Here is a 19,519-nt window from a genome sequence, read left to right on the forward strand (position 1 = left end):
TAAAATGTTTGCTTGTTGTAGACTTCACAGACAGTCTGTTGAAATAGCCAGGCAGCGACTGCTGGAATATCAGAATCTGTTGAAAGGACAACGCGCACATGTGCCCAGGCCTGCCACACCAGTACTGCATGGCACTGTTTCAGCACCACCACCGGAACAGGCCACAGTTGCCTCTGAGCTTTGGAATCAAGGGCAGAGACAGAGGCTGGGTTCTAACAAGTATCAGCCCATGCAGGTCTCCAAATTGGAAGCAGATTATTTTCAGGTGCCGGGACAGAATCACTTTGTGCAGAGGCAGGCAGACACGTCAGAGGCTTCACTTACTCCAGATGCCAGGCAGGCCTCTTGTAAGTCTTCACTCCAGCCACTGCCTGCTGAGCATTCTCTTGGTTCTGTGACTGCTAAAAGTGAATCTGGAAAGACCCAGGAGCCCTTAGGCACCATGAGTAAAAGTACTGCCTCCGTGCCCCATTCTGTCTTCAGCCCAATGCAGGATGAGCGTTTGCCACCCTCAGAGTACCTCACAGCCCAGCAAGGCCGCCTGAAGGCTCTGCAAAAGCAGTTAGACCTACAGAAGGAAGTGCTGCGGTCCAGACAGGAGGCTCAAGAGCGACTGCTCCTGTGCAAGCAGAAAGAGCTGGAAGGGCGCACTGGCCTGTCCATCTCCCTTCCACTGGACTTGTTTGCTTCACTGCCCACTGCCCAAGGGAGAGTTCAGGAATCTTCTCCAACCAGGAAGCATCCTGTCACTTCCTTTGGGCGTCTTGGGGTCCCATTACTTCAGGAGAAGCTTTCAAGTCTCTCACAGTCTGTCTCATCACAGCGTGAAAACTTTAAACTGCTCCAGGAGCAGTTGCATGCTCAGAGGGACAGCCTCCAGGCTCTGCGAGAAGCCCAGAAAGTGCTTTGTGTCCACAAGCAGCGTGAGCCAGGTGGACGTGGACAGTCCCCCCCCGCTCAGGGGACTCAGCAGACATCTGCTCTATGGCCCTCTGCCGACAGGCAGTCTGGGAATGTCCAGGAGCAGTGTCAGTCTGACAGTGAGAACGGGCTTCCCTCAAGCCAGCCTGAAATCCCCAGACCTCAAGACGGGACTCTGAGCTTCCTGCAACAGTTCCTCCCTTTGCACAATAGCTTGAAGTTACTCCAGGAACAGTTGGCAACACAAAGGGATGCCCTTCAGGCGCATCATGAAGCCCAGGTGCAGCTGCTGTCACGTGGACGGTGGGCCCCGGGGGATGGGAAGTCTGGGCAGGTGAGCACTTCATTCCCACTAAGGGCTACCCAGCACCCATTGGCTTCCCAAACGTCTGCTGGAACTGAGCCTGGAAGGTTCCAGAGCCATTCTCTGTCTGAGGAGAGCACCATTCCCTCCAGTCTTCCAGCAATCCCAACACCTCAAGACAAACCTCTCAGTTGTTCACAGTGTGAAAACTTGCCAACACTACAGGGACAGCTACAGCTAGAGAGGGGGGTACCGGCTGGAAGAGAAACCGGGGGCTCTGTGCACAGGCCAGGAGAACTAGAGAGGCAGCTTTCTTCTGAAGAGACTGATCCTTTGTCCTCCCTGTCACAGGGGGTCGGGTTCCAGGAAAGCATGCCAGCTGAGAGTGACAGCTCAGTTCCCTTAAGCCACTCCAAGACCCCCGGTTTTCAGGAGTGTCTCCAAGTTTCACAGCATCACTTTCGTCTCCCGGACAGCTTGAAAGCAGCTCATGAGTGGCGGGGCACAGAGGAGACCCCAACCGACTCCTCACTCCTGCCCCAGCTCACACAGCCCTCCTCATCCTTACTGTCTGCCAGTTCTGCCGTAACCCAGGAGCCACTGTCAACTGAGAGGGACAGCACGGTGCCTCCCTGCCCTCTTCAGGACCCACACTTGCAGGACAGGCTCTCTAGAGTATCGCATCTCAGCCTGCCTCAACGAAACAATCTTCAGGAACACCTGGCTGTGCAGAGGGAGGCCCTGGGCCAGCCCAAGCAAGACACCCAGCAGGAGCTACTTTCCCAGAAGGATCCGGCACCACTGGAGCAGGGCAGCACCACCACCACCTTCTCCCTTGTGGCAGAGCAATCATTTGCCTCCCTGCCTCTCGCTGAAGCAGAGAGAGTCCAAGAAGCTGATCCTGCTAGAGGTGAAGCCACAGCTCCCTGCGGGCACAGCGTGTTGCCACCAAGATCTGCAGACACGTTGCTGGGCGCATCACAGTCCGATCATGCCTCTGCGCCTTCGCGGCTGGGCTCCCTCCCCAGTAGCCAGAAAAGTCAGCAAGAGGTTCCTTTCCCTGGGTCACAAAGATTTGAGGACCTGTTCTCTCCTGAGCACTTGCTGCCCTCTCACCATGGTGTTCTGAAGGCAATTCAGCAGCACTTAGATACACAGAGGAAAACCATTCGCTGTAGGCAGGAAGCCCAGGAACAAGTGCTTTTGCAAAGACTAAGTATGTTGCAGGAAAGGGTGTCAGAGCCCACGGGCTCCTCCTGCTCCTTGTCCCAGCCTGCTACCGACTCAGGGAGAAGCCCAAAGTCCTCTCCAGCCACAAGTCATAACACTGCTCTTTCAAGTCAGCTTGAGGCCCCAAGGCCACAGGACAGGCTTCTGGAATTATCACAACCAATTCTGCCTCGGCAAGAGCACTTGGGTTCTGGGGACAAGTCCCAGGAAGAGCCACTTTTAAGTAGGCAGGGCCAGGAGACAAAAAGTGACTCTTCAGAACATACTCTTCCCTCTTCACTTCTCCCCAAGGAAAGAGAATGCTCATTCAGCCCACTGCCCTTTGCTCAAGTTCAGCCTGCAAACACCTGCAGGCCACATCTGAGTTTTTCACATCCTGTCTTGGCTCAGCAAGATAACGTGGGGCTTCAAAAGCAGTTGGCTCTACAAAGAGAGGTTTTGCATTATAGGCAAAGAGCCCAGGAAGACTTGCTTGTACAGAGACAAGCAGCATTGCAGAAGCAGATACAGAAACATCAAGAAACTCTGAAGGATTTCTTTAAAGACAGTCAGGTGAGGATTAGAGTTGCTATCTAAGAATTACACAAGCAACCTGACACTGATAGACTGACTATTTTTACTGAAGTTATTTTTTTCAGCTGTGGTTCATGGTGATATGGGGAGAACTGAACCTGGGACATTGGAGCATCAGGCATGAGAGTCTCTCTGCATAACCATTATGCTATCTACCCCCACCCCAACTGATAAATTCTTAAACTTGAGATTGGGGGTGTATGTAGCTCAGTGGTGAAGTGCTTATCTTGCATTGTGAGGCCCTGCGTTTAATCCCTGGCATCAAAAAAGGTAGAGAGGAAAGCAAAGAACCATTCTGGTTTTATCTTAACTTTTCTTTAAAAAAAAAAAAATTGGGGGTTGAGCGGTAGTGCAGTGGGTTAAGCGCACATGGCGCGAAGCGCAAGGACTGGCGTAAAGATGTGGCGCAAAAGTGCAAGTACTGGCGTGAAGATCCCGGTTCAAGCCCCCGGCTCCCCACCTGCAGGGGAGTCACTTCACAGGCGGTAAAGCAGGTCTGCAGGTGTCTGTCTTTCTCTACCTCTCTCTGTCTTCCCCTCCTCTCTCCATTTCTCTCTGTCCTATCCAACAATAACAACGATAATAATAACCACAACAGTGGTAAAACAACCAGCAACAATGGGTTTGTGGTGCAGGCACCAAGCCCTGGCAATAACCCTGAAGGCATAAAAGAAAAAAAATATTGGTGTTGTACCTGGCTAACACGCTACAATACAAAAGGACCAAGGTCCAAGCCCCCATACTCACCTGAAGGGGAAAGCTTTAGAAGTGGTCGAGTCAGGCCGTAGCTCTGTGGGTTAAGCACACATGGCGCAAAGCAAAGGAATGGTGAAGCAGGGTTGCAGGTGTCTGTCTCTCCCCCTCGCCTCTCAGTTTCTGGCTGTCTCTATCCAATACATTAGGGGGGAAAAAAACCATCAGTGATAGAACCAGAGCATTATTCTAGGACATGTGATGAGGGGGTCGAACTCAGGATCTCATGTTTTAATTTCCTACCTTAAACAGTGTAGGGAAATATGAATATATATGGGGTCTGGGTGGTGGGCACACCAAGTTGAATTCAAGCCCTCAGTCCCACCTGCAGGAGGAAAGCCTCACGACGGGTGAAGCAGTACTGCAGGCGTCTGTCTCTCTCTATTAAATATTTTTAAATTTAATATATATATACATACATATGTATATTTGTGTATACTTATAATATAAAAATAAAAACACATTTATTTGATAGAGCAGAGAAATTGAAAGAAAGGGAAACGAGGACAGAGATATTTGCAGCACTGCTTCACCATTCATGAAGCTTTCACACACACACACACACACACACACACACACACACACACACCCCACCCCCACCAGGTGGAACTGAGGGTTTGAACCCAGGTTCTTATGCATGGTAACATGTACATTACTGCCACCAATTGGAAATTCTAAGAAACTGATCTCAGATGGCTTATGTGAGGAAAGTAGTATTTGAAGCCAAATGGTTCCAGCCAGTACTGTGAAAGAACCAAATACAGACACAGATACTGTTGTAAAGAACTTCAAGCTTGCTATAGGTTACATGCTGACAGCCAGTTACTGGAAGCTTAGGAAATAGCAGGCGAGTCTTTCTGTAGAACACTTTGCTGACAGGTATGCAGACCGAGACAGACCTGTCACCTGAGTGGCTGTCCTCGGGCCTGCCGCAAGCTGCTCTGTCTGGCCGACTGGCTGCTACACAACACCCAGCCCTGGTGGGGCACTGGCAGACAACAGACTCCAACTACAGAAGAGCCTTCTGTGCTCTTAAGAGGCTGAGGCCTGTGTTTATGATCCAGCCTAAGAGCTCAGCAAACCTGGATGGTTAGGAGGCACCTGAGTTGAGGTCATGGGGCTTGCTGGGGAGCTGAAGAGCAGTGGAGACTGCACTTGTAGGGCCAAGAATGGAGAGTAAGATTTTGCAGTGGAAATCCACAGTCCAGTGCTAGGAGCTTTTGTCTTTCTATCTGTGGATAAAGTGATAGTAGTGTGACTTGAGGACCTATTGATGTCATTGGGACTCTACACCACGGGAGATCAGAGCAAGGCTTCACATGTTCCTGCATCCTGTGCTAGCCCACCCTCTCTGGTCCTCTCTTACAGACAAGTAAACTCACACTTGAAAGTCATTTTAAAACCCTGAAGCTCAGTGAATGGCTTCCACATCTACAAGACTGCACAGGAGCTGATGAGGGAAATGCCAGCTCTGCAGACCAGAGTAGCTCAGAAGATCAGTGGAGATTTTCAGAAGATAACGCCAGCCTCATTGGTAAGAAAACGCACTCAGGCTGGGCGGTGGCACGCCTGGTTAAGTGTACACATTATAATGTGCAAGGACTTGGGTTCTAGCTGCCAGTCCACACCTGCAGGGAAAAGCTTTGCAGGCGGTAAATAAGAGCTGCAGGTGTCTCTCTCCCTCTTAATTTCTCCGAATCGAATAAATGAAATATTGAGAGCCTGGCAGTGGCACATCTAGCTAAGCACACACAGTGCTATGATGAAGAACCAGGTTCTAGCCCCCCGATCCCCACCTGCAGTGGGGAAGCTATGAATTGTGGAGCAGGTTTGCAGGTGTCTTTCTCTCTCCCTCTCTATTGCCGACCCTCCCCTCTCAGTATCTGTCTTCTTTTTTTTTTTTTTAATATTTATTTTAATTACTCCCTTTTGTTGCCCTTGTTGTTTTATTGTTGTAGTTATTATTGTTGTTGTTGGATAGGACAGAGAAATGGAGAGAGGAGGGGAAGACAGAGGGGGAGAGAAAGATAGACACCTGCAGACCTGCTTCACTGCCTGTGAAGCGACTCCCCTGCAGGTGGGGAGCCGGGGTTCGAACCGGGATCCTTACACCGGTCCTTGTGCTTTGCGCCACCTGCGCTTAACCCGCTGCGCTACAGCCCGACTCCCTCAGTATCTGTCTTAATAAATCAAATGGAGAAGAAAAAAATGGCCACCAAGTGTAGTGGATTCATAATGCTGGCACCAAGCCCCAGACTAGAGGCACAAAAAAAGAAAAGACATAGTCCTCACAGAGTTGGCTCTTGGCTCTTGCCCTCTTTCACCATGTGCTGCTGAGAGAAAAGTTTGTAGTGTGTTGCTAGCAGTGGTCGAAGCTGACTTTGTCACTGGCTTTACAGCTGAGCGTCTGGAGAAAGCAGCTGGGGACAGGCCCTCAAAGCCACCTGTTGCCAGAGTGAAGTGTGGACTGGACCTGATCCAGCACGAGCTGAGTGCTATCCAAGAGGTAGAGTCGCCGGCCAGTGGGCAGACTGCTACACCAGGTAGGCTGGTGGTCTGGGAAAGAACCTTTGTCAGTCTGCCACATTTCCAAGAGCTTATTTGCTGAAGAAACTAGACTGAGTGCTTGTAAAAAGAAACAGGTTTACATAAGTCAACCGTGCTTAACCACTTGATGTGATTGATGTCTTAAACACCTCTGCTATGACGGGTTTATAATGAGAAAACAGCACTGTTTCTGGAGCACCTTTACTTGAGACTTGGACAACCTACAGTCTGTCCTCTTAGGAAAGGTTATTGCCCCCAAGCAGATGGGCAAAGGCTTACTCTTCACATATCAAAAGCACAGGCACATAAAACACATACTAAAGTTCCACAGAGCTAGTAGTTTTTCTAAAGAAAGAAAAGTCTGCTGGGGCTAAAAGATGACTCACTGCATAAGACTCATGACCTGTCATGTGCACAGCCTGAATTTGAGCCCCAGCACCTCATGGGAGTGCCATAGCACTAAGGGAAGCCGTGGTGTGATGGTGCCCCTCTCTTTCTGTTTGAAATCAAAAGAATGAAAAGGCTGGGACAGATTGGTGAAACTACACATGGAAAAGGCCTCACCACCACAAGATGATGTAGTAAAAGGCCCCTTTTTCTTAAGGTTATACTTTTTAGGGGAATTTCTTCAGCTTTCTTTTCTCTTTTTTATTCTTTAACCAGAACAGTACTCAGCTCTGGTTTATGGTGGTGTGGAGGACTGAACTGGGATTTTAGAACCTCAAGCATGAGAGTCGCTTTACATAATCATGCTGTCTTCCTCCCCATCCCTCAACTTTCTTTTTTATTTTTATTTTCCTTTTTTTGTTGCCCTTGATGTTTTTCATTGTTGTTGTAGTTATTGTTGTTGTTGATGTCATCGTTGTTAGACAGGACAGAGAGAAATGGAGAGAGATGGGGAAGACAGACAGGGGGAGAGAAAGACAGACACCTGCAGACCTGCTTCACCACCTGTGAAGCGACTTCCCTGCAGGTGGGGAACCAGGGGCTCGAACTGGGATCCTTAGGGTAGGTCCATTTCTAGCCTTCTGAGAGTTCTCCAGACTGTTCTCCACAGAGGTTGGACCAATTGACATTCCCACCAGCAGTGCAGGAGGGTTCCTTTGACCCCACACCCTCTTCAGCATTTGCTGCTGTTACCTTTTCTGATGTATGACATTCTCACAGGAGTGAAGTGATATCTCATTGTTGTCTTGATTTGCATTTCTCTGACAATCAGAGACTTGGAGCATTTTTTCATGTGTTTCTCGGCCTTTTGGATCTCTTCTGTGTTGAATATTCTGTCCAAGTCCTCCCCCCATTTTTGGATGGGGTTATTTTTTGTCTTGTTGTTGAGTCTGGCAAGCTCTTTATATATGTTGGTTATTAAACTCTTGTCTGATGTATGGCATGTAAAGATCTTCTCCCATTCTGTGAGGGGTCTCTTGGTTTGGGTAGTGGTTTCTTTTGCTGTGAAGAAGCTTTTTAATTTGATGTAGTCCCATCCATAGGTTTATACTTGCCTTAGTCTTCTTTGTAATTGGATTCGTTTCATTGAAGATGTCTTTAAAATTTATGCGGAAAAAAGTTCTGCCAATATTTTCCTCTAAGTATTTGATAGTTTGTGGTCTAACATCCAAGTCCTTGATCCACTTGGAATTTACTTTTGTGTTTGGTGAAATACAGTGATTCAGTTTCATTCTTCTGCATGTTTCAACCCATTGTTTCCAACACCTTCATTTGTTTCTTCATTTGTTGAAGAGACTCTGCTTTCCCCATGTAATAGTCTGGGCCCCTTTGTCAAAGATGAGATGTCCATAGGTGTGGGGCCTGGTAGCCTCTACTTTAGGTCAATCTCCACTCCCTTGTTTCCCTTTTCTTTTCAACCTGATTGATTATCACTATAATAACTGCTCCCAGGCCAGGAACTAGGGCCCCAGAGAGTTCCATAAAAGTATACTCAAGAAAAAAAAAAAAAAAAAAAAGTATACTCAAGGGGGCTGGGCGATGATGCAGCAGGTTAAGTGCACATGGTGCAAAGCACAAGGACCAGCGGACCGGCGTAAGGATCCGGTTTGAGCCTCCGGCTCCCTACCTGCAGGGGGGTCATCTCACAAGCAGTGAAGCAGGTGTGCAGGTGTCTGTCTTTTTCTCTTCGTCTCCTCTCCTCTTGATTTCTCTCTGTCCTGTCCAACAAGAACAGCAGCAGTAATAATAACAAGGGCAATAAAATGGGGAAAATGCCCTCCAAGAGCAGTGGATTTGTAGTGCAGGCACTCAGGCACTGAGCCCCAGCAATAACCTTAGAAGCGAAAAATAAAATAAAACAAAATAAAAGTGTACTCTACTCTGGGCCTACCCTCTTCCTGTCTAAAGCCAGTCTCAGTCCGCATTCTAACTGTATCATGAATGCATGTTAAGCCTCCCAAAATACACTAATGTCTACTAAATTTTACAGTTTCCCTGTGACTAGTTAGTAATGAAGCATTATTAACCCGTTCTGTAAGACATTAATTTTCATACTTTATGTGAGGATTATTAATACAATCCCCGTTATACTAATTGGAGTTAAATTATGGGGGAGGTGAATTAAAATTCTTTAACATTCACATTACTTGCTTTGAAGTTTTTTTTGTTTTGTTTTGTTTTGGTTTTTGCCTCCAGGGTTGTTGGGACTCAGTGCCTGCACCATGAATCCACTGCTCCTGGAGGCCATTTTTGTTCCTTTTGTTGCCCTTGTTTTATTGTGGTGGTGGTTATTATTGTTGTTGTTATTGTTGCTGTTGTTGGATAGGAGAGAAAGAAATGGAGAGAGGAGGGGAAGACAGAGAGGGGGAGAGAAAGATAGACACCTGCAGACCTGCTTCACCACTTGTGAAACAAATCCCCTGCAGGTGGGGAGCCTTACGCTGGTCCTTGTGCTTCATGCCATGTGTTCTTAACCCGCTGTGCTACCTCCCAGCCCCCCTTTGCTTTGAAGATTCTTTAGCAGATCATAGCAACATTTGTTTTGAAGCTGCTATGGTAGTTTACAGCTTGAGAAAATACTGTGAGAGAGAACTGGTCTATTTGTGTTCTATCAACAGTTACCAAAAGGAATGGGGTTGAGATTGAGCTTGTTTCCATTCTCCTTCGCATGGATCTCTAACCCCATGTTTAACTGGCATACTGGGGAAGAAGATATCAAAGAAAATAGTAAGAGTGGGGTAAATACCACATGATCATGCAGAGACTCTCAGCAGCCAGGCAGTGGAGCACCTGGTTAAATGCACACATTACATTGCACAATGACCTAGGTTCAAGCCCAACTCTGTACCTGCAAAAGGAAAGTTTCATGAGTGAGTAGTGAAGCAGGGCTGCAGGTGTCTCTGTCTCTACCTTCCCTCTCAATTTCTGTCTCTAGCCAATAATAAATGTGATGTGTGTGTGTATATATGAGATGTTTTCTTAAAATGAGAGCGACTCTCATGTCTGACTCTAAAGTCCCAGTTTCGATCCCCTGCACCACCATAAGCCAGAGCTGAGTAGTGTTCTGATTAAAAACAAAACATTGCCGTAGGAAAAGGGGAACAATCAAACATATATATTTATATGGTAAGGAGTATCATTTGATCATTTGAAATAAAATATTTGAAAGCCTCTATCAGGGCAAGGTAGCTCATCTGACAGATGCCTGCTTTACCCACACGTGGCCCAGGTGGAGACTAGCCCTTACACTGGGGGGACACTGATGTCATGATGCCTCTCATCTTCTTCTAAAAAGGGGGGGGGGGTCAACCCAGAGGCAGAAGGTAGATAACAGTTATGCAAACAGATTCTCATGCCTGAGGCTCCAGTCTTAGTTTCAGTCCCCACCACCACTATAAGCCAGCACTGAACAGTGCTCTGGTAAAAAAAAAAAAAAAAAAATCAACCCAGAACAGTGACTCCCCAGCAGCTATAGCAAAATTATAAAGGCCTATTATACTTTTTCTTAAAATTGGTCAAGCCTTTGTTTTTACCCACAATCTAAATTCCCACATTAGTTTTAGGTAGCTTTAGACACTTAAGTGGCAATCTTATGAGGGTCTTGTTTCTCCATCATAGGTAAGCCGGACTTTGATCAAGACAGAGACCCCCTCAGAGTCTCAATAAGCCGAGAACAAAGCTTTTTCCTCGGGAGCCCAGTGAAAGGTGGTCTGTTTGATCCGGAGCCAGCTGCCCAAGAGAAAGTCTGTAGTGATGACACTGATGTGGCAGGTGAGGCGGAGGGAGCAGGAGTGCTGGGCACAGGGATAACTGGGCACTAGTTCCAGGTGGGGGTACTATTGTAAAGAAATCGGCCAGTACCCAGTGACAGCTTGTGGTGGGTCGCTGAGGCTTCCCCACACTTTGCAGCTGTGCATACTATTCCTGCTGGGAACCTGGGGCCGGTGACTACACTAGGAACTGGAGTAGTACTGAACGCTGGTGCTGGCTCCTCATCACTAGAGGCTTTTTAAGATCCCAGTCTTGTCTATGGCCATACCACCCTGAACACACCCGATCTCGTCTGATCTCGGAAGCTAAGATTCCCGGTCTTGTAGAAATAAAAACATGAAAATTAAGTCACTTAAATAACTAAAAAGGTAGACTCTCAGGTAATATCAAGGACTCTAGCCTATTGAATGTCACACAAGCTGTAAAAAATGTCTATAAAATAGTTTTTCAGAGAATATAAAACGAAAATTGACCACTATAAGAAAGCTAAATACAGAACTAAGCAATATCCTTAATTTGTAGGTAATTTAAGGTGACCTTTAAGAAGTAATTCTGGGGGGAGTCAGGTGGCAGTGTCACTGGTTAAGTGCATATGGCGCAAAGCACAAGGACCAGTGTTAAGGATCCCAGTTCCAGCTCCTGGCTCCCCACCTGCAGGGGAGTCGCTTCACAAGCAGTGAAGCAGGTCTGCCAAGCAGGTCTCTCCCCATCTCTGTCTTCCCCTCCTTTCTCCATTTCTCTCTGTCCTATCCAACAACGATGACATCGATAACAGCAGTAATAACTACAACAATAAAAAACAATGGGGAATAAGTATTTTTTTAAAAAAGTAATTTTGGGGTTGGGGAGACAGCATAATGATTATGTGAAAGACTCATGTCTGAGGCTCTGAAGCAAAGATTTAAAAAAAAAAAATAGTAAAGTGAAATACATGCAAACTTTTAAAAATTCTGTTTGGGTATGTATTCATGAATACTACAGTGATACAAAAAGTATAAAGCTTTATTTATACTTGAGTATGTCAGATATAATTAGGAATGAGAACTTGCAGTAAAAACTGTTTTTGATGTGCATAAAAAACACTGGGCGGAGGGTAGATAGCATAATGGTTATGCAAACAGACTCTCATGCCTGAGGAGCCAAAGTCCCAGGTTCAATCCCCCGCACCACCATAAGCCAGAGCTGAACAGTGCTCTGGTTAAAAAAAAACACTTACTAAAAAGCAAAAGTGAATAGTTATACTTTGCAATGTGTATGGTTGTTTTATTTATTTGTCATCAGAGCACTGCTTAGCTCTGGCACACCATGTTGCTGGATTGAGCCTGGGACCTAAAAGTCTTTTTGCATAACCATATGCTATCTCAATGCTTTTTTTTTCTTTAGTGTGCATTTTTCTCCCCTTTGAGGTCACACAGGGTATTTGACTGGATAGTTTTGCTTCATAAAATGACGGCAGAAGCATTTCCCATTCTACTGGCTCTGGCTTCACACATGGGGTAACTGACAAATTTCCAAGAAAAAAAGGTGTACTGTACTGCCCACTTAATGACTTAATAAAAAGAAAGTGCTTTATTGTTTGTTTTTGCCTGTGACAAGTATAGGACGGTTGGAAATGATCCCCTCTGGTGCCAAGAATTTGTCATTATCTGAACTTCTTTCCTCCTTCTCTTTTTCTAATTCAAACTACAAAATCCATCTTCCAGTCAAGGTCAAGAAGTTTGCTGAGAATCCCACAGTGTTTACTTACACTGAGGAGGAAGAGCAGGACTGTCTGGGGACCCCTGTGCTGTCAGAAGAAAAGGTAGGTGGTGTGTGTGCCATTGTTGGAACTGCGCTCCTTAGCTTACACAGGTAGTGAGAGACTGGGTCTGCCTTCTCTGAGGTCTGCTCTTGTGTAGCGGGTCAATGATGAGACTAGCCAAATCTGAGCATCAGAAGACCGTCAGTCTATCTGATGCATGATCACTAGTTCTGAGAAGCACAAGTACTTGATTTCAGCACTAAACTGTGTGTGCATGTGTGTCTGTGTGTGCGCACGTGTGGTTTGCATTTGTATGTATGTGGTGGGGCCAGTGGTGACATGAATGCCCAGTGACTTGGTGATAATGGGTGTGAGGTGGGTGAGTGGGTGTGTGTGTGGGTGTGTTAGGTGCTGAGTTCTGGGCAGTGATGAACTAGCTCCATGGCTGACCTTTCTAACAGTGGAGGCCTATACACTTGATCTGAGCTCAGAGTTGATGACCACTGGCATTGATAATTGGGGACTGATCGACATTTTGCTTCTTATGTTGTGGTTTACTGCATCCCTTTATTTTTAGGCTGAAACACAAGAGACTTACCATGAGCCATTATCTTCAGTAACTGTCTCTACTGGGAGCTTTCTAAGTTATGAAAACACAGATTTGAGCCTTACAGATCCAGGTAAAGTCAAATAGACATCAGTTGAAAGGTGACCTCAAGTTGGGTGGCAGTACACCAGGAAGAACAGATACTGCTTTTCTCACATGCTGGCAGTGTGTCTGTGCCTGGGGCTGGAGACAGAGTTTGTGCCTTACTAAAAGAAGCCCTTGCTGGCACCACACAGTGTCACTGTGTGCAGCGCCAGAAGGCTCCACTGACAGTGGAGCAGAGATGTACTGTCCCCACCCAGCCAGCCCCCCAGAATTAAAAAGAATGAAACGGGACAGTGCTTCACCATGTAGAGTGCATGCACTGGCGTCTGCACAGCCGTGTTGGAGCCCAGCCACTCTGTCAAGGTGGTAATGCAGAGGGGACCCTCGTGCCATGTCCTCTTCCCTCCTGCCTTTCCCTCCTCACCTGCCTCTCTATAAACTTACTCTTTTATTTGTTTGTTTTCCTTTTGAAGTAAAGAGAAAGTCTGGCCTGGGAGTGGTAAAACTGCATGTGTGAACCCCCAGTTCACAGAAGGCAAGCTGGCATGCTTCCCAAGAGTAGTAGAATCATGCATGCCAGAAGTCCTGGCCCTGGTGAATAAAACTATGTTTTGAGGGGCTGGGCAGTAGCCCATGCAGTTGGGCGCACGTGTTACCATGCACAAGAACAGAGATTCAAACCTCTATTCCCCACCTGCAGGGAAGAAGCTTTACAAGTAGTGAAGCAGGGCTGCAGGGCTACAGGTCTGTCTTTCTCTCTCTCTCTCTGCCCCCCCATCCCTCCCTCTCCCCCTATCTTTCCCTCCCCTCTCAATTTCAATCTGTGCTATCAAGGTTAAAAAAAGAAACGAGAGAAAGGGAGGCAGGCAGTGGTGAACCTGGTTAAGCGCACACATTATAATGCACAAAGACCCAGGTTCAAGCCCCTAGTCCCCACTACAGGGGGAAAGCTTCATAAGTGGTGAAGCGGGGCTGCAGGTGTCTTTCAGTCTCTCTCCATCTCCCTCCCTGTCTTCCTCTTCCTGTCAATTTCTCTCTGTCTCTATCCAATAATAATAATAAACAATATTTATTAGAAAAACAACCACGAGTAGTGGTAGATTTGCTGTGGCAGGCGCCTCAGTGCCTTGATTGCTTCTGCTTATCCATGTGTATCTTATACCTGTAGCAAGACCATCTCTAGGAAAGCCCTACCTTAACTGCTCACGACACTGCATTTTCAGAGTCACTGTCAGAGGGCGTGGATCCTCAGCAACTGGAATCCTTAGCTGGCAAAGCGCAAGAAGCAGGCAGTCTCGGCTCTGCAGGCCCTTCACAAGCTGCTTACCCAACGCAGGGCTCCCCAGATGTCCACAGCCTGCTGCTACCTGCAGGGGAAAGACGGAGCTCTGGCTTGCCGCATAGAAGTGAAGCAGACTTGATGACTGAAAGAACAGACTTGCAGGGTAAATTATTTTGTGCACACACTTCGACAGCAGCTGTTTTTTTGGGGGGTGGGGTTAAGCGCACATGGCGTGTAAGCACAAGGACCTGCGTAAGGATCCCGGTTTGAGCCTCCAGCTCCCCCACCTACGGGGGGAAGTCGCTTCAGAGGCAGTGAAACAGGTTTTCAGGTGTCCATCTTTCTGTCCCCCTCTCTGTCTTCCTCTCCTCTCTGCATTTCTCTGTCTTGTCCAACAACAACATCAATCACAATAACTACAAAGATAAAAAGGAGGGAAAAAAGTTAAATAAAAAATTAAAACTTCGGGGGCCTGGGCAGTGATGCATTTGGTTAAGCATACATATTACCAGGTGTTGGGTGGTAGCACAGATGGCACAAAGCACAAGGACCGGCATAAGGCCCCGGCTCCCCACCTGCAGGGGAGTGGCTTCACAGGCGGTGAAGCAGGTCTGCAGGTGTCTTTCTCTCTCCCTCCCCCAACTTTCTCGTTTTCTCTCTGTCCTATCCAACAACATCAACTACAACAATAAAACTAAGGCAACAAAAGAGAATAAATAAGTATTTTTTAAAGCATACATATTACCAAGTGCAAGAACCTGGGATTGAGCCCCAACTCCCGACCTGTAGGGTGTCTCCCTCTGTTCCTCCTCCTCTCAATCTCTCTGTTGTATCTAAAAGAGAAAAAATAAACGGCCACCAGTCACTCCGCCTCAGAGATAACCCTGGTCACAATACATAGAAAAATAAACATCTGTTTTTGAGTCTGGCCTTGCGTGGCAAGTGGGCTTCATGTTTATGGCCTGTGGCAGCCGTCAGGTGCACTGTAGCACGGGGAACACTGAGGGCCTGGAGTGGAGCAGAGCACTCAGGAGACGGCTGCCACTGTGCAGTGAGCAGGCTGCGGGGGGTGCAGTGGCGCCAGCCTGGGCAGCGGGACTCTGCCGTGAGTCCAGTGTTCCCGTACACGCTCTGAGAACACCAGCACATCGTTAGCCCTCTTCTTTTTTTTTTTTCTCATCCAGGGTTATTGCTTGGGCTCAGTGCCAGCACTATGAACGAATCCACTGCTCCTGGAGGTTATTTTTCCCATTTTTGTTGCCCTTGTTGTGGCTGCTATTGTTGCCATTCCTATTGTTGGACAGTACAGAGAAATCGAGGAGGAAAAGATAGACACCTATAGACCTGCTTCACTGCAGGTGGGGAGCTGGGGCTCAAACCGGGATCCTTAAGCCAGTCCTTGTGCTTTGCGCCATGTGTGCTTAACCTGCTGCACTACTGCCCAGCCTGCTCTTCCCCCTTCTATATAAGGGGTGGTGGTGGATCGGGACTAAACCTGGGGCCTCTGGGGCCTGAGGCCTGCAAGTCTGAAGTATGGAAATGATTTAGTTGGCACTACCTAAAGATAACTTTTTCTGACTATAACTCTTCTAGGTGATTTTTTTTTTTTAACTACGTTTTTTCTTTCTCCCTCAAAATTCCAACAGTGTACTTTGACTTTCCAGAACTTGAGTATATTTTTCCAAATTTGCATCACCAGTTATTTAAGCCTTTAGAGCCCCTTCCAGATTTTGATGTGTCATCATTTTCCTCTGGAACATCTCAAGACAGCAGAGACTTTTGCCAGGTATGTCATGTTGGTTCTCTGTTGGGGTGGACTTCCTGGTCTGTTAAAGCCAAATGATCTTTACTGTGGCAGCCAGTTAGAATCATGCAGATGGCTTTTTAAAATCACAGTGATGGCCTGGGGGAGGTGGCAATCAGTAACTGAAGCATTGGATCCAACAGCACAAAGTCCCAAATTCCATCCTCCCTAGTGCATGTGCCAGTGGTTCACAGTGTTACTTTTGCAATAATTGCTGTGTCCTGACTGTACTTGACACCAGTATCAATGTCAGATGTCAGCATTTGTCTCTCAGAGCACTACTGAGCCACTGCCCAGACTCAGGATTTTTGCTCTTTCAAATCTTTATTAATAACTGTTTTAACTGTACTTTACAGAGCCAGAAAAACAGATCAGATTACTGTGCTGCTTTGCCATGTGCATGACCCAGGTTATTGTCCAGGCCCACATCATTTTAGGAAATTTTGGTGCTGTGGTTTCTCACTCCCTCACTAAAAAACTAGGGAGGATTGAATCAGGCTGGGGGGTGGTGCACCATTTCTCTGTCCTATCCTACAACGATGACATCAACAATAATAACTACAACAAGGGCAACAAAAGGGAATATTTAAAAAACTGTTTTAGGGAGTCGGGCTGTAGCGCAGCGGGTTAAGCGCAGGTGGCGCAAAGCACAAGGACCGGCATAAGGATCCCGGTTCGAACCCCGGCTCCCCACCTGCAGGGGAGTCGCTTCACAGGCGGTGAAGCAGATCTGCAGGTGTTTATCTTTCTCTCCTCCTCTCTGTCTTCCCCTCCTCTCTTCATTTCTGTCCTATCCAACGACAACAATAATAACTACAACAATAAAACAACAAGGGCAACAAAAGGGAATATTTTTTTAAAAACTGTTTTAAAAAAAATTTTTTTAATGAAATTCATCTTTAAACTGCTTGTTAATTTTAGCAAAATGTAGCCAAGAAAATTCAAATCTGGGCCTGCCTTCTCACTTCCAAAGTTCAACATCTGTCATAATGCTTATTGAAAACGTGGAGGGGGCTTAGCATAATGGTTATGCAAAGAGACTTTTATGCCTGAGGCTCCAAAGTACCAGGTTCAAATCCCTCACGTCACCATAAGCCAAGTATTGTTCTAGAAATAACAGTGGTGACGCATCTGGTTAAGTGCACACACTACAATGCACAAGGACCCAGGTTCAAGCCCAGCCGCCACCTGCAGAGTGGTGCAGCAGGGCTGCAGATGTCTTTTTTCCTTTCCGATAAAGAATTAAGTAAAATAGAATAGCGAGTCCTTATTTTTAAAAAGGGGGAGTAATCAATGTTCGAAATTTCCTCTGATCAACTTTAATTATTTCTGAGTAATTCTTTTAAAAATATCTTTTACATCTATGACTAAAGCCAACAAGTGGGTTTGAAATACGTACTAGTAAAAAGTGGAATTAAAGAGTAACATTAAAGGAAAAGTGTCTTAGTTCAACTGGTGCTCCACTATTTTAGCCATTACCTGCTTCCCAGCAGAGCTCAAAGTCTCTGTATGACAGCCACGCCAGGAGCACTGTGTGGACCAGTCCTGACCTGGTGCAAACTGCAGCTCAGCACTCTGCCACAGAAACCACTAGAGAGGGTACGTATGCCCAAGTCAGCTAAACACTTAGTTCATGATTCTTTATGTCCATTTGCCTCAGAAATCGTACCTAGCTAAAGTGGATGGGTGGGTGGGGGTGGCATTGAATGGTGGTACATTGGTTAAGTGCACATATTACCATGTGCAAGGATCTGGGTTTGAGCCCATTCCCTACCTGCAGGGGAAGGGAAGTGCTTCACAGGCAGTAAAGCAGGCCCACAGGTTATCTTTCTTCCTCAACATTTCTGTCCGATCAATTATAATCAAGGAGAAAGAAATTGTACCTAGCTGTTTTTGGCCTTTCACATTTCCTACATGTGCCTCTATTCACTAGTGTCTCTGTTTAGCAATAAGGCTGGTTTCCATGTTCATGTTAACTGACCTCTACCCACTAGAGTTCAAACTATAATATTCTAATTAACTTTTCTTAAACTTCATGTAGGGTCTGAGCAATCATTTCAGCAGCTTCTACCAGAACTTGCTTCACTGGAGAGGAACCAGCATGCTGATCTACCCAACAGCATTAGCTTTGAAGCGAGAGTCTCTCTGCAAGGCCTGGACAGTCAGTGCTACTCCTCTGAACAGATGGCACTACTGCAGACCAAGAAAAAAAGTGTTCATTTCCAGCTCCCTGTAGACTTGCCAAGTTCATCCTTACTGGAGGATGTATTCAATCAGCTAAGTCTACAACATAGCACTCCATGTGACTCCACTGTCAGTACAGGCTCATTAAGAACTCACTCAGCAGACCAGAGACAAAGACTGGACTTTGAAGAGCAGGTGGTTGCTGCAGTGTTACAAAGTCAATCCCTCATTGAAGATAAATATGGAACCTATAGGGTTATGGACATGGATCTACATGTACCTGAAGGAGCAGTAGAGACTTCTCTTCCAGCTAAACACAGTGAGGAACATTCAGACTTTTCAACTAAAACAGAGGCTCCAGAGGCCACTCAACGCTCACAGTCAGAACTGTCTGTAAGTTCTGGATCGCTTTCATTACAAAGCTCTATTCCAGTCTGGGTAAGTGAAACCTTTGTTATGTAAAATTCAATAAAAAAAAAACCCCAGTTGTTTGTACAAAAGGTCTCTTAACTGCCAAGTCCCTCTCCAACCACCACACAGCTGGGGAAGAGTGACTTGGCTTAACTGCAGTCAGTCCAACACTCTTCCTGTTTCGCTCCTGCTTAGTTGGGCAAGTATACTTGATAAAACTTTTCATTTACTGGGTGGGGGTAGATAGCATAATGGCTGTGCAAAGAGGCTCTCATGCCTGAGGCTCCGCAGTCCCAGGTTCAATCCCCCGCACCACCAGAGCAGTGCTCTGGTGTTTCTCTGTGTCTTTCACGCTCTGCATCTCTCTCAAAAATAAATAAGACTTTTGATTTACTAATCAAGATTTTAGGCCTGAATTCATTTCCCTAATGCCAAAATCTGTAGGGCTAGTGGTGCACCAGGCCAAGTACACATAATGCCATGCGCAAGGAGTACCCCCAAACCCTGCCCAGTCCCAGCCTGCGAGGGGGAAGCAAAGTGATAAGTACTCAGCCTCTCCTCTCAGGGCGGGGCAGGGTGAGGGGACTTGAAATGCAGGAACTATACAACCCTTGCTAATACTAATATAATAACTGCTCCCTTAGCACACACACCTTGTTCAGGTCTCAAAAACCTGCCTTAAACTTCACCACCTCTGAAGATCTTAACACTATAGCAAGAAGCACCACCGCTGTAGTCTATATACTATTATTTAAAGATGATGCATTCAGGGTTAAATGGTTGAGCGCAAATGTTACAGTGCTCAAGGACCCAGGTTTGAGCCCCAAGATCCCACCTGCAGAGGGAAAGCTCTGAAGTGGTAGGTCTCTCTCCCCTACCCTCTCAATTCCTAGCTGTCT

The 19,519-nt window shown here is 46.6% G+C and overlaps 1 protein-coding gene and 1 non-coding gene across 2 annotated transcripts in view; both read left to right on the forward strand.

Annotated features, from left to right (window-relative positions):
• The window catches only part of CEP295 (centrosomal protein 295), a 39,785-nt gene that overhangs the window by 18,909 nt on the left and 1,357 nt on the right, over positions 1–19,519 (forward strand). Inside the window, exons 15-25 of the mRNA XM_060179654.1 lie at positions 22–3,007; positions 5,150–5,315; positions 6,181–6,324; positions 10,394–10,546; positions 12,250–12,347; positions 12,865–12,967; positions 14,163–14,384; positions 15,868–16,007; positions 17,498–17,624; positions 18,067–18,530; positions 18,561–18,647. Coding sequence (XP_060035637.1) covers positions 22–3,007; positions 5,150–5,315; positions 6,181–6,324; positions 10,394–10,546; positions 12,250–12,347; positions 12,865–12,967; positions 14,163–14,384; positions 15,868–16,007; positions 17,498–17,624; positions 18,067–18,530; positions 18,561–18,647 — 4,690 coding nt within the window. The remainder of the gene's footprint in view (positions 1–21; positions 3,008–5,149; positions 5,316–6,180; positions 6,325–10,393; positions 10,547–12,249; positions 12,348–12,864; positions 12,968–14,162; positions 14,385–15,867; positions 16,008–17,497; positions 17,625–18,066; positions 18,531–18,560; positions 18,648–19,519) is intronic.
• Positions 12,447–12,523, forward strand: LOC132535162 (small nucleolar RNA U2-19). Its single transcript, XR_009546946.1, has one exon. It is a non-coding gene; the product is annotated as a small nucleolar RNA U2-19 (small nucleolar RNA).

This window comes from Erinaceus europaeus, chromosome 20, assembly GCF_950295315.1.
Source record: "Erinaceus europaeus chromosome 20, mEriEur2.1, whole genome shotgun sequence".
In the NCBI taxonomy this organism is placed as follows: Eukaryota; Metazoa; Chordata; class Mammalia; order Eulipotyphla; family Erinaceidae; genus Erinaceus; species Erinaceus europaeus.